The 15532-nt window shown below is 42.1% G+C and overlaps 1 protein-coding gene across 4 annotated transcripts in view; it reads left to right on the top strand.

Annotated features, from left to right (window-relative positions):
- The window catches only part of LOC119657273 (cytosolic purine 5'-nucleotidase), a 206918-nt gene that overhangs the window by 169764 nt on the left and 21622 nt on the right, over positions 1 to 15532 (top strand). For all 4 annotated transcript variants that reach the window (XM_038064110.1, XM_038064111.1, XM_038064112.1 and 1 more), the window contains 3 exons: positions 5418 to 5491; positions 14109 to 14322; positions 14635 to 14781. In XM_038064110.1, coding sequence (XP_037920038.1) covers positions 5418 to 5491; positions 14109 to 14322; positions 14635 to 14781 — 435 coding nt within the window. The remainder of the gene's footprint in view (positions 1 to 5417; positions 5492 to 14108; positions 14323 to 14634; positions 14782 to 15532) is intronic.

Here is a 15532-nt window from a genome sequence, read left to right as displayed (position 1 = left end):
AAATTGAAGAATTACGCCCTACACCTTCATACCTAAAATAGAGACAAAAAGTGAAGATGATGACAAGAGTACACGAATGAACTCTGGATAGCTATAAATAACGAAATTTCATCTTTTTGGTTTATTTTAGGAGATTCTGTTTTCGAATTTTATCCTCGACATTATGGAATAGAGGTCGGTTATATTTAGATTGAAATCGATAATTTATGGAATTGCGAGTTGATCAATATCACTTAAACTCGAATTTCTGCAACAATGGAGATAATTTTTAATGATTAATAAATAATGAATGCTAGAAGGCTTATTTTTATGGAAACAATTTCAAAGGCAGCAAATAGTATCCTTCCTGGTCTTGATTCCTTAGGTTTGAATTGTTTATTCAATTTTGTATGCTATGGAACTCGCAAATTGATGGGGTTGTGAAAGAACGTTAGTATTTTCAGTGTCCTTTAAAAAGTAAAACCTATAGCCTTCCTATCAGAACATCACTCCTTAAACCATCGCCTGAAAAAAACCGACGTGGGATACCCAGTTATTTGCAGCCAAAATGAAGAGAAGAACGAGCTGACTCTGAGCTGTGTAATGAATCTAAAGGAAATAGGAGGATAGACGGTCATCCTAAGTGGCGAAATCGACCGTGAAGGTCCGCCCGCAAAGATTGAAGCTCCATCAAAGTTGATAGACCAGTAGCTTACTCCAAACTACAATTTTATTTTATTATGTATATATACATTTCGGGAACAATTTACTCTCTTCGTCAGTACAAAGCTGAGCAAGTTTATTTAGAAAGGGACGAATGAGATTCCGCTCCCGTCGTGAAGCCGCGGTCACTACAGCTGGTCTATTTCTTCACACCTTTTACGGAGCCATCTTGGAAAAGTTTTCTTCAATAATAAAGCTGCAAGCCCTCTATCTTTAGTAGCGCTGCGAGCATTGCAGACAGGAGATCATTCAGGTAGACGTATCAGGGGCTATTAGAATGAAAATATTCGACCCATTTTGCTACCGCCGGGGAGAGTGGTAACTATTGACAAGTACAATCGCCTCTCCATCCCCCTATTTAAAGATCACCATTGAGGTTATATACATTCTCCTATCTTCCTTCTGGAATTTTCTTTTACCGCTAGGCTATAGCTAATATATAGCATTCAAAGTATTTAGAAGACGTGATCAAACAAAAGCACTTCAAATATTAAATAATTTATCCCAAATCTTGAAATTCAGCTATCGTAATATCAGTAGAAGCTGTTTCGTGCCAATATTCTAACTGGTTATGCTATACAATTGAACCCATTGCTGTGGCTATTCTGGGATATTGTTAACGAACTGGAAGGATGCCATAATCTTATTCTGGTCAAGAATAAGTTCGTCAAAGACGATCTCAAAGTGGGATTGCTTCCTGGGGAAAAGGAAATCTGCTGCTGCTGAAAATTCTGTGGTTAACCGTTTGGCAATTTCATTCATTCGATCCACCTAACTAGCCCAGGAACCCATTAAATTTTCATGTCTAAAGCTATTAGGGTTGCTACTCCATTCCTGCTGGTATCCATACTCCTTGCAATGGCTTCTACTTATCGTTCGAATACGTATACGGAACGTGAACAATTTTCGCAGGAGCAAATGTTTTGAATCCCCAACTCCCTCCTCCTTGCACATCGGTCTGATATGCAGATTTATTGGTCTGATATACAGATTTGCACAGATCGAAACATATATTTATTGCCTCACTGCATCAACGTGAAACTATTGGCAAAACTGCACTGCTAAATTTAGAAGATGAGATTATCTATTTTTCATTTTGGAGTATAAGCCCTCTCTCTGTCGAATTATTGCACTTCGCCCACAGTTGAACATCCATGTCCAGCACGTCCCTCAAAGGCAAATCTATAAAAACTGCTCTGCACGAGGTAATTGGCACGTTCATTATAGTACAACAGCAACAAAAACGTTAGTACCAAAACCATAAAGAAAGCGTTGATCAGTATTGGATTGGACGGGTAACTTAAGCATTGGAAAATATCCACGCTAAGAACTGGAATAATCCAGTCTGATCTGGTAGGTAGCCACTAGACCAGAGCTGTGAGCAGAGGCACGCCCCAAGGTAGCACCATCTCTGCGGTGCTCTATGGATACTGGACAAGAGTGAGGTAAAGAGGATGGCGTATGCCAACGACTTGGTGTCAGGGATGTTTCCCTCCATTACGTGTGACATCAGGAAAGGTTTGCCTTTGGGTCACATGATGCGGACTTGCATAAATTCGCCAAGACAAGGGTACCCGAATTCCATATCCCTAAATGCACTAAGATTGGTTCTTTCCTGCAATGTAAAGTATCTGGGTGTAATCCTGAACACGAGCTAAATTGGAGAATGAGCATAGAGCTAAAGTTTAAGAAGACTTGTATTGCCTTCTATGTCTGCAAGAGGACCTTTGCAAGCAAATAGGGTCTCCAGCCGAGGATGGTTCTCTGGATGTACACTACCGTGGTTCATCCCATCCTAACGTACGGTTCTATTTTGCGGTTGTAGGCGCTGAGCACAAGATTCAATAGAATGAAGCTTAATAGGATTCACCACCGGGGATCTGCAGACCTGCCCAACAGATACTCTAGATGTATTCCTGCTCCCACCCCTCCACAAAAAATAGGCTGTAGCGTTCAGTCCTTTCAGACTACGTGAGTTCGAATGCTGGACAGCGAACCCCTACGGCCATAGTAACATTCTAGACGAAGTGCCTCGGGAACTTTGGGCACTTCCCACGAACTACAGCATACGCAAGCCGAACTTCACACAGAATTGTGGCTGTGGCCTTTCCAAACATGGCAGAGTAGAAGACCGGGGGCAAGAGTATGACACAATACTCTTCACTGAAGGATCAAAGATGGTTTGTAGAGTCGGTCCAGGAGTTTTCTCGAATCACATAGTGTGTCCGAGTCGTATGATATCCGATTTTTCACCAGGGTATTCAACGCGAAAATACTAGCTATAGTTTATCGATGGCTGGGGCATGTTCCAAACCCCAAGCGTAGCATAGCCATTCTGACCGACGGCTGATGAGACGGTATAGAAAAGTGCTGAACAGTGTGCTCTTCGCAGTCCTTTGGTGGACACAATCTGTATCCCGCTGGCGAGTGCTAAGGATGGCGGTCCTCAAATGACGAAGGTTCCACTTATTCCAAGTGAAGGGGGGATTTTGCCCGACTATATCAAAACCTGATCGCGAGAGCTCATGTGCCAGCCGCGTGCAAATCCATACCCGATTCGTTTGCATGGGGCACTGATCTATAGGGAACCATGTCGCCAGACCCGACATACCCTACATCTCTTATTATTAAATTTTTCTCCCCTTCAAGTTTTTTTTGTACTTTACACCTGGGTGTTCCTCTTCTTGTATTCTTTTGTTTCTCCGTACATCTGCGAGCATACGAAAGAGTGTCACCTTTATTGGCTATATTACCGCCAAAGGGGGAATTTCGGGACTTTCCTTTGATTCTTTCTATTCTTCCTGCGGTTAACTAAATAGCATCCTAATGACTCCCCACATATTATTGATTGCTTGGTACAGTATTAGTGTTTGTCATTAATAAATTCGGACAACTCAATAATGTTAGCTCCAGGCAAAAGGAAGGATGACTTCGTTCCGCTTTTGCCATTTCGGAAAGTTTAGCAATCTCCTTTAGCCTATATATATTATGGTCCTAGATATTGGAGAAAGTCTCATAGTTACTGAACGTCTCCTTAACAGATCCAGCTCATGATCCTGAGGAGTCTTTAACGACTTCCTAAGCTCGAGTGCGGTTGGGGTTACCTCGGTTTGCAACTCCCCTAGGCGCATTCTGCTCAATAATTTAAGGCACGATTTTGGAAAGTTTGAAATAAGTCCCATTGTTATAAACATAGTTATTCCCTAAATTGTATTTTTCTGTCAGCTTCGTGATCAATTGTCCATCTTGCACTCCACACCATTTCACAAAATTCACCATTTCGTCCTACTAACAAAGATAATCGTTGGCACGACAATACAAGTGGATCAGGACCTTGAAGTGAGTTAGAGTACTTCTTTCGAGACCGAGGACTACAGTTCACTGTAGAAGGCTATGTGGTCAGCATTGCGCTGACCCGTGATAATTTCTGAAAGTACCTCCGTGTTAGGATAAATTTAACAGCTGTCTCCTGATAAGGGGTTGTAATTATTGTGTGCCTATAATTTAAGGATTACGGCTATGCAGCCGGCGTAATGACTTTTCATTTGTCATCAGCTTTTAATCTCAGTTCAACCACATTTTAAACATTCCCTTGTTCATAATATGCGCCCTCAATTCGAAGGTACGTCAGTAACCTTGTCAATTAAAATACCTCACGTAGAGTAGATTAATTATTCAAATTTAAATGTTACCATTTAAAAAATGAGCTCAGTCTGAGAGAGACTGTCATTATTCAAAGCTAAATTTTCACCATAAAACACTCAAACAATCTCCATTAGCACCTGAGCTTTATCAAATTTAATTGGGACTTTATTATGTTCCATCCACCGAGAACATTCAAAAACGTCAAATTTCATTTAATTTCCGCAATACATTAGAGACTCTAAAAGCACTTGAAATGAAATTATGGAATATGGCTTCCACCCTACTAGCGCACTTCTCAAGTTCATCGGCTCAAATGGATAAATTCACAGTATAACTTCCAGACCCATTCGAAAACCTTAAATTAATTGAACGATAAAAGGTTTCAGACGATATAAAGTGGAATAACTAAAAAAAAAGACTTTATGGTCGGTTTAATTGAATTTAAAGTTTTTATGAGAAAAATTCGGTTATCATTCAACACTTGGGGGTAGGAGACACCGCTCAAGGTTCTCTTGTTACATTCCAAGGAACCCTTTGTTTTACGAGTACTTTCAATTTCCGCGGAATTTATTATGTTGATTATTGAGGACTCTGGGCTTTCTGTCTTCTAAGAGCTGAGCACCAGTGGGCGACATACTTAAAGACGGTACGGGGTATATCGTAATGTTCATTTGCAAAGTTAATACAATGAAATGGGACGACGGAATTCGTAGAAAACGTAATCATCCTAATGTTCCCAACCCAACTCTTTGAAATTGTTTGAATCTTATTCCGCAAAAGCTTCGCTAGCTGTTGTGCGCTCTAACAATGGCGCATTGATGTAAATAATTACTTGTCGACAGCAGAAATACTTAATTGAAAAATGGGGGCTAACAATTGACGATTCACTCCATAAGTTCTATTAATTATAATGATTCAGTGCTAATTTGCTGCAATAAAGCGCACTTCTGTTTACTTTCTGACCTGGAGTATAGTTTGTCTGCTTCTAATCTTTATTCCCCTCAAGTCATGCCAGAATAAAATCATATTACTTAGAGAGGACTAACTTTTCTGTTGTTTTCTCATTACAGGATCTTCGTGAATAAGTCGTTGCATTTGGAAAACATCAAATTCTATGGATTCGACATGGACTATACACTCGCAGGTGATGAACTCTTAAATTTATTGATTAGATTTCGGAATATATCTTCATTGCAGCACGTTCTTTTATTACAAGTATCAACTCAGTGATTTCATTGGTGGAACGCTCTAAATAGCTTCAGAAAATCACTGATGCATGACCCACATTATATTGCTAATATTCTCGGAATTAGAGCTTATTAGATAGTTCATACTTGGGTAAAAATATATGATTGCGACTTTTCTACTATATTTTAAAGTAGCTGCCAAAATCATAATTGATTAGTTTGCTTGGGAAATTATCGATGTCATGGTGTTTGAGGTAACTTGCTAAATCACTGACAATTAAGTAGTAAACACACTATGAATATGCTTATTACTGTTGGATTTGGTACATTACAACACTCGGGAGAGTTAATCACGCAATGAAACCCCGTGGATAACACAAAGTTTTTCCTGTCGAAAAGAAGGAAGACTTGCAAAAGAATTGTAGGCATTCTCTCAGGCCATAATTCTCTAGTTGCGCATATGTTCAGAATAGGAATTGTACAAGATGATATGTGACCCTCCTATAATGAGAAAGCGGGATCCACGGAGTAATTTCCATGCAAATGCCTCTCTTATGGCCTTAGATATCAGGTCTTTGATGCTGATGTGCTCCATTTGCAACGGGTAGCATCACCTCCACTAACGGAAACCCTGCGATACATAAGCGAATCCGGGATATTCCATTAGACGGGGAAGTCGACTACAATGGGTCATCACGATCTGAGTGGTCAGCGGCTTTAAAAGCATTCGCCCCCACTACTCCGAAGATTACCGATTCGAGGGCGCAGGGATTACGCTTCATAAAGGCGTGAGAGGATTTATGTCGATGAAAACGACTCTACATGAACCAGTTCCAAGTGCGAATACTAGGCAAGAGAATAATCCCATGACATAAATTTAATTTTAATAGTTAAGATCCTCGGGCTGGACGGATAACACAACGATGAACCCGGCAACGACAAAAGAATAACGATTTGCGCAATTCTCATGGAACGTGCGCTCCCTGTATAGAGATGGAGCTACCAAGCAGCTAGCCGATACCCTATCCCAATACAGGGCTCATGTAACAACGTTACAGGAGATGCGTTGGACAGGGGCCGGCTTCCTGGAGAAGAGTTGCTACACCATATATTATAGCGGCCATCCAGTAAACCATATGCTCGGAGTAGATTTCTTAATCAGCCAAAAAATGAAACCTGCTGTTATCGGCTTTGAAAACATAAGCGAACGGCTATGCACTCTGCGTTTGTTTGGCAAGTTTAGAAATGTAAGCCTCATAAACGTTCATGCACCTACAGAGGAGACTGCAGAGTCGGAGAAGGATACCTTCTACGAGGCGGTTCAGCGGACCCTCGAAGCCTGTCCCAAGTATGATACCAAAACCATACTTGGAGATTTCAACAGCCAAGTAGGGACGGAACTCGTATTCAGGCGATACGTTGGCTGCCGTAGCTTACATCAAAATACAAATGATAACGGACTGCGTAGCAATGTCACACGAAATGGTTGTTGGAAGTACCTGGTTTGCGCGGAAAGCGGTCCACAAACATACATGCGCCTCTCCAGACGGAAGCACTTTCAACCAAATTGACCACGTGTTGATCGAACGCCGTCACCGCTCAGCTTTGATGAATGTGAGAACATATAGGCTTGGATCATTATCTTGTTCATATGGCTACGAGCTCGAATAACAATACCACTCAGAATCCCCGCGGACAATCAGGTAAGAGTTAACACTGAAGCCATCCACAACACAGCCCTCCGCAACACCTGTAAGAAGGAAATGGATGCCGCAGTAACCGCAGTCAACAGAGATCCTGCAGATGAAGCATCAACAAATGATCTTCACAATCACCTGAAGAACGTTTACATGAATACGGCGACAAACCTACATGGCCCCAACCGCAAAAAGAGTCGGAACACAGACGGAGAAAGGAAGCATGGGAGAACCGACAGGTCTGTGAACTCGAAAAGTACAGGGAGCAACAGCACCAGGCGCGGAAGTTTTACCAACAAGTCAGCAGGATGAAGTTTTACACACCTCGATATTCATCCTGCCGAGACAAAAAAGGAAATCTGATTTCCGACAGAATGGGCATATCGGTGCGATGGGTTGAGTACTTTGATGAACTACTGAACAACCAGAACATCGGCGAGTTGTGGTCCCGCCAACTGAGGACGAAGGACAAGTACTGCCACCGCCAAGTATAGAAGAAACAGTCCGTCCAATTCATCAGCTTAAAAATTATAAGTCGCCAGGAGCCGATGACATTACTGCCGAATTGGTTAAATATGGAAGCGACCAATTACAACAAGTGGTTCATCAACTTGTGCTCAAGGTATGGGACAGCGAATCAATGCCGACCGATTGGCAACGAGGCATTATCTGTCTCATACATAAAAAAGGAGATATCACACAGTGCAGCAATTATAAAGGTATCACGTTGCTGAGTACCATCTATAAGATATTCTCCGCTATCTTGCTAGGCCGGATAGCCCCATACGCCCAGAACATCATTGGCCCATACTAAAGAGGTTCCCTTCATACAAATCAGCAACAAATCAGATTTTCTCTACGCGGCAATCGATGGAAAAACTGTTGGAGTATGGACCAACCAACCAACAACATCAAACCGCACTGGTCAAACACAAACACGAAGAAGAATAAGGATAGGAGAATACAACTTTGAGACCGTTGACAATTTCTCCTATCTAGGTTCGAAAATCACAACCGAAAACAGCTACGACGATTAAATCCGCGCAGGGTTGTTGGCAGCCAACAGAGCCTATTTCAGCTTACAAAAACTGTTCCGACCGAAACGTCTGACCATAGGGTCAAAGCTCTTACTGTACAAGACTATGATCCTGCCAGTCCTCATGTATTCCTCGGAAACTTGGGTTCTTAGCAAGAAAAATTGCGAACTCTTGTCCGCGTTCGAGAGAAGAATCCTCCGAAGAATTTTTGGCCCCCTACATGAGAATGGACGATTCCGTAGCCTACACAATGACGAAATCTATGAGCGATACCATGACCATGAGGATGTGGATAAAATCCGGCTCAATAGTTTACGGTGGAGGGTCACTTAATCCGTATGGATGAGGATGATCCAGCCCGAAAAATCTATAAGGGCAATATCTATGGTAGGAAAAGAAGACGAGGCAAACCCTGCCTGAGATGGAGCGATGGCGTAGGTCAGGACGCCGGACAGCTTTTAGGAATATCGAATTGGTGGACCTCGGCGCAAAACCGGGATGTCAGGAGTTCCTTATTAAGGCAGGTCTAGACCTGATACCGGATGTAGGTCCCACAATTTTACTGTTAGCACTAAAGTCTATCTTCTAATCCAAATTTAGATAGGACTTTAGTTCAAACGTACTACGATTGAAGGACAACCAAAGCATATTGTACAGAATATTTGGCCTAGTTAGCAAAATATGGACATCTATATTTAGCGCCTTATGGCAGAGTTGTGCATTTTGATGCTTACGACGCTTCCCATTGAATTGGCCAAGTATTACCGAAATGGTATAAACACTCTTTCAATCATTCAAAGGGATCTTCAACCTACATACTGTCCGGCTTCTTTGACATATGAGTAATTTATTACAAGTAATTAACTTTTTTTCAGGGCGTCTCCAGGTTGCTGACGGCCTTGCATCACGATTAACAGAAACCAGCCGCCAATCCGGCGAATTTCACTAAAAATTGTGTGATTGTCTCGTTGAAGTTGCATCCATCGTCAAGCTTCCACTATTATCGTCAAATTGCGTCTTCATATTTGAATTACAACTCTTCGAGAATCATCCTTTTGCTTTCTTTGCGACTTATTTAACGCTTGTCATTCGCATGACATCAGATAAAATATTAACTGTGGTTTTAGAATGAGAAACATCTCAATAGCACAATGTTACACACAAACGTAGACTGAGCAGTTGGCTGCTGTTTTGAACCGGCTTCCTAAAGGTGACATTGCGTTCATGATGAATGGCCTGAATCCCGAGGTGTGCTCCGATAACATCGTACTCGCACATGTGATGGGGAAACATGGACTGTAACGATAAAAGTGAAAGGTTTGTGACTTTCTGCAACTCTCATCATTGTGGAAATGCTCAGCGAGATCCGTTATAAGACCAAACGCAAAGACGATAGAGCAGAGGTGTCCTCCATACGGAAATTGGAATTCTCATTGAATTAAGTCCAAAGCAACGGACAAGCGTACTTTCTGTGAAGCAGCCAAAGCTTTTCTAGCTTAGAGTAGTGTGTTCTTTGGTAATCTGAAATCCGAGATCTGACTGTCTCACAGAAGACAAGACGAGGTCATCTAACTTGAATGCCCCCATCGATATGCAGCCCCTCTGCTAATTATCGAGGCTAAAAACGCGCTGAGGTGAAGGTTGCAGAGCAATAAGAGACATGTTAACATCCCAACCCAACAACAACCCACCAAGTGTTGCAGATGCTTATACTATGGGCACACGTCTACAATCTGCAGAGGATCTGACAAGAAGATAGTATATCACCAATGCGGGTGATTAAGTCACAAAGCGAAAACTTGCAACCAAAATTGGAGCTGGGTTCTCTGCAAGGATCTTGGCGCGTCTAGCGAGAGCGGTGCACATACTGGCTCGGAGCTTGCAAGGTCTGGAATTACAATTGCTCATAAGTTGCTAACGTAGTGTACTACGGAGGTGAAAGCTGATCTAGATCCTTATACAGCATCTCGACTTATCAGGTACTACTGTCGTATAGGTTTAGGGCGGAGCTCAACTTTGGGTTCGGGGCCTAAGCAGAATCTGATCTATCTATCTGCCGGACTTTCTACGCTGGCTTGATACTCTGGAAGACGTTGTCTTAGGCCCGGAGGGGCGAATCCTGGTTAGGGGGAATCATGCCCCATCAAAACTGCGGGAGAAATGGGGCTCGTAGTTTTAAACACTAGATTCGCTGATCAATGTTGGTGAATGGGTGATGAATTATGGAAGACTACTCAGCAAACGACCATCAATACGGTGTCCAAAGTGGTTGTCGCTGTCTCTCGCCGTGTATCAGCCTTCCCTGCACGTGGAATGTCGCGAAGGGGAACATCCAGGAATCTACGCTGGCGGGCACTTCAGGGATGGAGAAGTAGCAATTGACATTGACGTTAATTCCATGATAACGACAACATGTGCGTCTTCCATACCCCGGGGCATATTTCTACAAATTGGTGGACGCCCCGATTATATCTTTTTTTTCTTGAACGCATAGGCTAAATTTCTCCGGACAACAATATCAGATAGATTCTGAAGAACGCTAATTGATGGAGTTGTGTTGCACATTATATACGGCTTCTTCTTGTTGCGAAGAGAATGGAGGGACCGGATGGCAGGGCGTTCTTGGAACTATAAATGCCCTTCCTATTCTCCCCTATATTTCGGTGAAAAGAATTCCCAGACTTGAAAACTCCCTAAGCCGGGAGAGGAAGAGGATTCGCTGTAAATAATGTGTCAAACGGTTCCAGCCTAGTTCCTTGATGATAATTAAGTGTATTGTCTAACACTCAGTGGTTAAACGGGTTAGCCAACCCTATACAAGAAAAAAGTCTCCTAATCACTGACGGAGTACTATTTGACCCCTGAGCATGCCTTAAAATCAGTGGGTTTTTAATTGATCGGTAATATAGATCTAATGAATTGAGGCATATCATAACCAGCAGATTTAGGAGTTGTCTTCTGGATTTTCAAAATAAGAGAAGCGCTGACATCGGCCTCAACCGAATCATTGCTTGATGCTCCCTTGCCTGTGCCTGCATATTGCGGCTGCATTTACTCGTAGCGGTGGAGAGCCTCGACATTCTGATCTCGTTCGGCAGTGGAAAAACTGTCTTACTATCCGTACGATACCATCAAAGTGGTCTTCTCCGTCGGCCATGTCGAAGAGGCATCATAAAATCTAGCAGAATATTACTATTTGGAAACGGATTGACGAGCTTAAGAAACTGAATTGCAGCGTAGCATGCACCATGACAGAAAAGATTTTATTTTCGCTCTGGCCAGAGAGCTAGAGGCTGCCCTAAATAATAATCATTTCGCTATCAGATACTATATCACGAAAGGACTCGCAGATGGTCACAAATCTTTTGATAGTCCGGTCAGCGACGCCATCGGTCGACTCCTTACTCACGTTGACGAGCAGCTTAACAGGTAGAAGGAACATTTTGCCACGGTTTTCAACTGTATAAAGTCTACTGAAATTTCACCTCTTATAGATGATATGGCAAACCACCATCCTTGAAATAGAAGCGAAATTAACTTTGCCATCAACGCATTCACTCACTCCCTTGGCAACTGTTCATTGCAGTCTGTTCAAAACTGTTACTTCCACTTATTCGTAAATCTGGCTGATCGGAGATCTTTCTCCATGATTAGAAGAACGGAATAGTCATCGAAATTCCAAAAGAAAACAACTATCTTGAGCGCGGCAATTGGAGGCTTACTTGCCTTCCCCTGCCATTCCAAAATAATATAGGCCTACAAATAAGCTCTGTCGGTTTTCACAATAGATGGAGTAGCTTGTTTTTTATTCCATTGATCCACATTTCCAAACATTCATCGGAAAGCTACTGTTAATAGGCACAAACGTCAGTATAAATTATTTAATTGAAGTGTAAACAACAATATTTTTTTCATCAACGAAAATGGTCAATTTTGTACCAAATAATGTGTTTTTGCGGGGAGTTCTACTTCATTATTTCGATATGAAGAAAAAAGCAACCGAAAGTCATCGCATTTTGGTGGAAGTTTATGGTGACCATGCTCTATCTGAGCGAACATGTCAGAAGTGGTTTGGACGGTTTAAAAGTGGCAATTTTGACTTGGAAGGAGAAGAGCGCGCCGGACGGCCAACCATTTTTGAAGATGAAGGATTAGAGGCATTGCTCGACCAAGATCCATCGCAAACGCAAGAAGAACTTGGAAAAACACTTGCAGTCACTCAGCAATCCATTTCCCACCGTTTAAAAGCAGTGGGAATGATCCGAAAGGTCGGAAATTGGGTTCCGTATGAACGGAAGCCAAGAGACGTCGAACGCCGTTTTTTCACGTGCGAACAACTGCTCCATCGACAAGAAAGGAAGGGTTTTCTGCATCGAATAGTTACTGGCGATGAAAAGTGGATCCATTACGATAATCCCAAGCGTCGGGCAACGTGGGGATACCCCGGCCATGCCTCATCATCGACGGCCAAAGCGAATATTCATGGTGAGAAGATCATGCTGTGTATATGGTGGGACCAGCTGGGTGTGGTATACTATGAGCTGCTAAAACCGAACGAAACGGTCACGGGCAAACTACCGACGTCAAATGATGCGTTTGCAACATGACAATGCTCGTCCACATGTTGCATAGCCCGTTAAAACATATCTAGAAACGTTGAAATAGGAAGTCCTACCCCACCGTTCTCTCCAGACATTGCTCCTTCGGATTACTATTTGTTCCGGTCGATGCAGCATGGGCTGGCTGACCAGCACTTCTCCAATTACGACGAACTCAAAAAATGGCTCGATGAGTGGATAGCGGCCAAGCCGGACAATTTTTGGCGCGATGGTATCTATGAATTGCCTGAAAGATGGAAGAAAGTTGTGGCTAGCGATGGGCAATCCTTTGAACAATGAATGTATAAAATTGATAGACCAGTAGCTTACTCCAAACTACAATTTTATTTTATTATGTATATATATATTTCGGGAGCAACTTACTCCCTTCTTCAGTACAGAGCTCTGTACTGAAGAAATGGGAAATGACAATAGATAGGTCATAATTTAAGAAACAGCGACAAATACATTATTTACTAGGCCGTGAAGTTGAATCCGCCCTAGAAACGCATGGCACACAAAATATAGAAGAGAACTGTAGGCTTTTCGGGAAGACCTAGAAAGAACTGAAGCACGTATCGATGAAACTTAAATGTGGATGGCGCGGGCAGTTCACTTTTATTTTAATTTATTTAGAGTTCCCATTGTACGCTTTCATGAAACATGCACTTCAGGCTACAATGATCAGTTTTGCTTTTTACATTATACAGCAGAAGACTTCTGGTCGCTCCGAGGAGCCCAATTAGCGCTTTGGTGCGTCGTTTTGATGCCACAAACTCCTAAGACCGTGACTGTTGTCATGGGAGGAGGGAGGCAGAGTCCAGCCGGCTCGGATCTTCAGAGCCAGCCCGTAGCATTCACGAAGGAAAGCGGTTCTCCCACCCTGCAGCTAGAAATCTCTCTGAGGTCCCCAAAAAATGGTTTATTCAGTGTCCGCATCCTGACTCTAGCCAGGGCTGGGCAATCGCAGAGAAAGTGCATGCGGGTTTCCCTCCCTTCTCCGCAGCTTCGGCAATGCGAGTTATAGGGTATGCCGAGCCTAGCGGCATGGTCCCCTATGGGCCAGTGCCCCGTGCAGACCAGCGTAATCTCTGAAATGCATAACCCGACCAGTTTTACAAGTACTTAAGGATCCAAAGTCACTAACATAAAAAACAACACCTTTGTTCTTAAAGCGCCCACCACGTTTCCAACTTTGCTCTCTTCCTTCTATAATAATCGATAATTTCCTGAATTTTTCAGAATACAAATCTCCACAATATGAACAGCTTGGATTTGACTTGGTGAAGGTGCGACTGGTAAACATGGGCTACCCCAAGGAAATTCTAGAATTCGAATACGATCCCTCCTTCCCCGTCCGTGGTCTCTGGTTCGACACAACTTACGGAAACTTATTGAAAGTCGATGCCTACGGAAACATTCTCGTTTGCGTGCATGGATTCGAATTTCTCAAACAGTAAGTATCGTTACATAAGTCCTTATGCCTTTTTTTCTTCCAACATATGTTCATTTCTAGTAGTATTTGAAATTGTACCAAATCCATTTTTAATCGAACGTGAATCTCATCCCCTTGCATCTGTTTAACATCGAGCACATTCAAGAAATTATCAGATATCATCGAAGTTTTACGTTCCTTGGAACGGGATTTCAAAAGATGTATTTTGCTTTGCAAAGTTAAATTTCTAGTTCGAGAAATCGACAAACTTTGAAATGAATACGAAACTTTTTTCATATTTTCACTCATTTTCTTTTTCTGTCTACTTTTCAGTTCCCAAGTGTACGAACTTTATCCAAATAAATTTTTGAAGTTGGACGAATCCAGAGTGTACGTCCTGAATACGTTATTCAATTTGCCGGAAACGTATCTTCTGGCGTGCCTGGTAGACTTCTTCACAAATTGCCCGCAATATTCAAGGTAGGTGCGAACGAGCTTAGTCGCTAGAAGAACATACTTTTAAGAAGGACGAGATTGTTTCATGATCTATATCGTGTTCATGACACAACGCAAATATGTAGTCGTAAATTGTGAGGTGGTTGGAGCCTCGTCGGATGATTCCTCTTTAAGCTAGCGCGACAGATTAGGTAGCAGGAGGTTACGGTATATCGAAGATGCTGTGCGAATAAGTAAGGAGCAAACGAATGTAAAAACGTCTACATATGTATATAAAAATATTTTTGAAGGAAAACAGGAATTGCGAATAAGCTTTAAAAACAAAAAAAGAGTAAAATATCAAACTGTATATTACATATTTCAACCTTCGAAAGCAGGACTGTTACGTGTCTAAGAAAGAGCAGGTTTTCGTACATTGAGCCCTTCATGCAAAGCAGATGGTAAATAAACGATATTGGTTTGCAGAGATCCAAAATTCAAACATAAAAGAAAGTCAAGTCAAATCATCTGCTTTTATTGAATGGTTTTTACGTGCGCTTACTATCATGATCTTCACAATTTCATGTTAGGGAATTCCGTATATAGAATTCATGACGAATATAGCTAGCTCCTACTATTACGTATGTGGGTTAAAATTATTTATGAAAAAATAATATATAAATAAATCCATTTTCCCAAGGAAAGGGGGAGGCTCTCTCAATATCGTAGACTGAGGTTTTTTGGGCTAGAAGCCGGTTGGGCACGAACTACTCCATTCCTGCATGGTTCCGGAGTG

This window comes from Hermetia illucens, chromosome 5, assembly GCF_905115235.1.
Source record: "Hermetia illucens chromosome 5, iHerIll2.2.curated.20191125, whole genome shotgun sequence".
NCBI classification, from domain to species: domain Eukaryota; kingdom Metazoa; phylum Arthropoda; class Insecta; order Diptera; family Stratiomyidae; genus Hermetia; species Hermetia illucens.
Note: the sequence above shows the minus strand (reverse complement) of the source record. Positions and strands in the feature narration are given on the sequence as shown.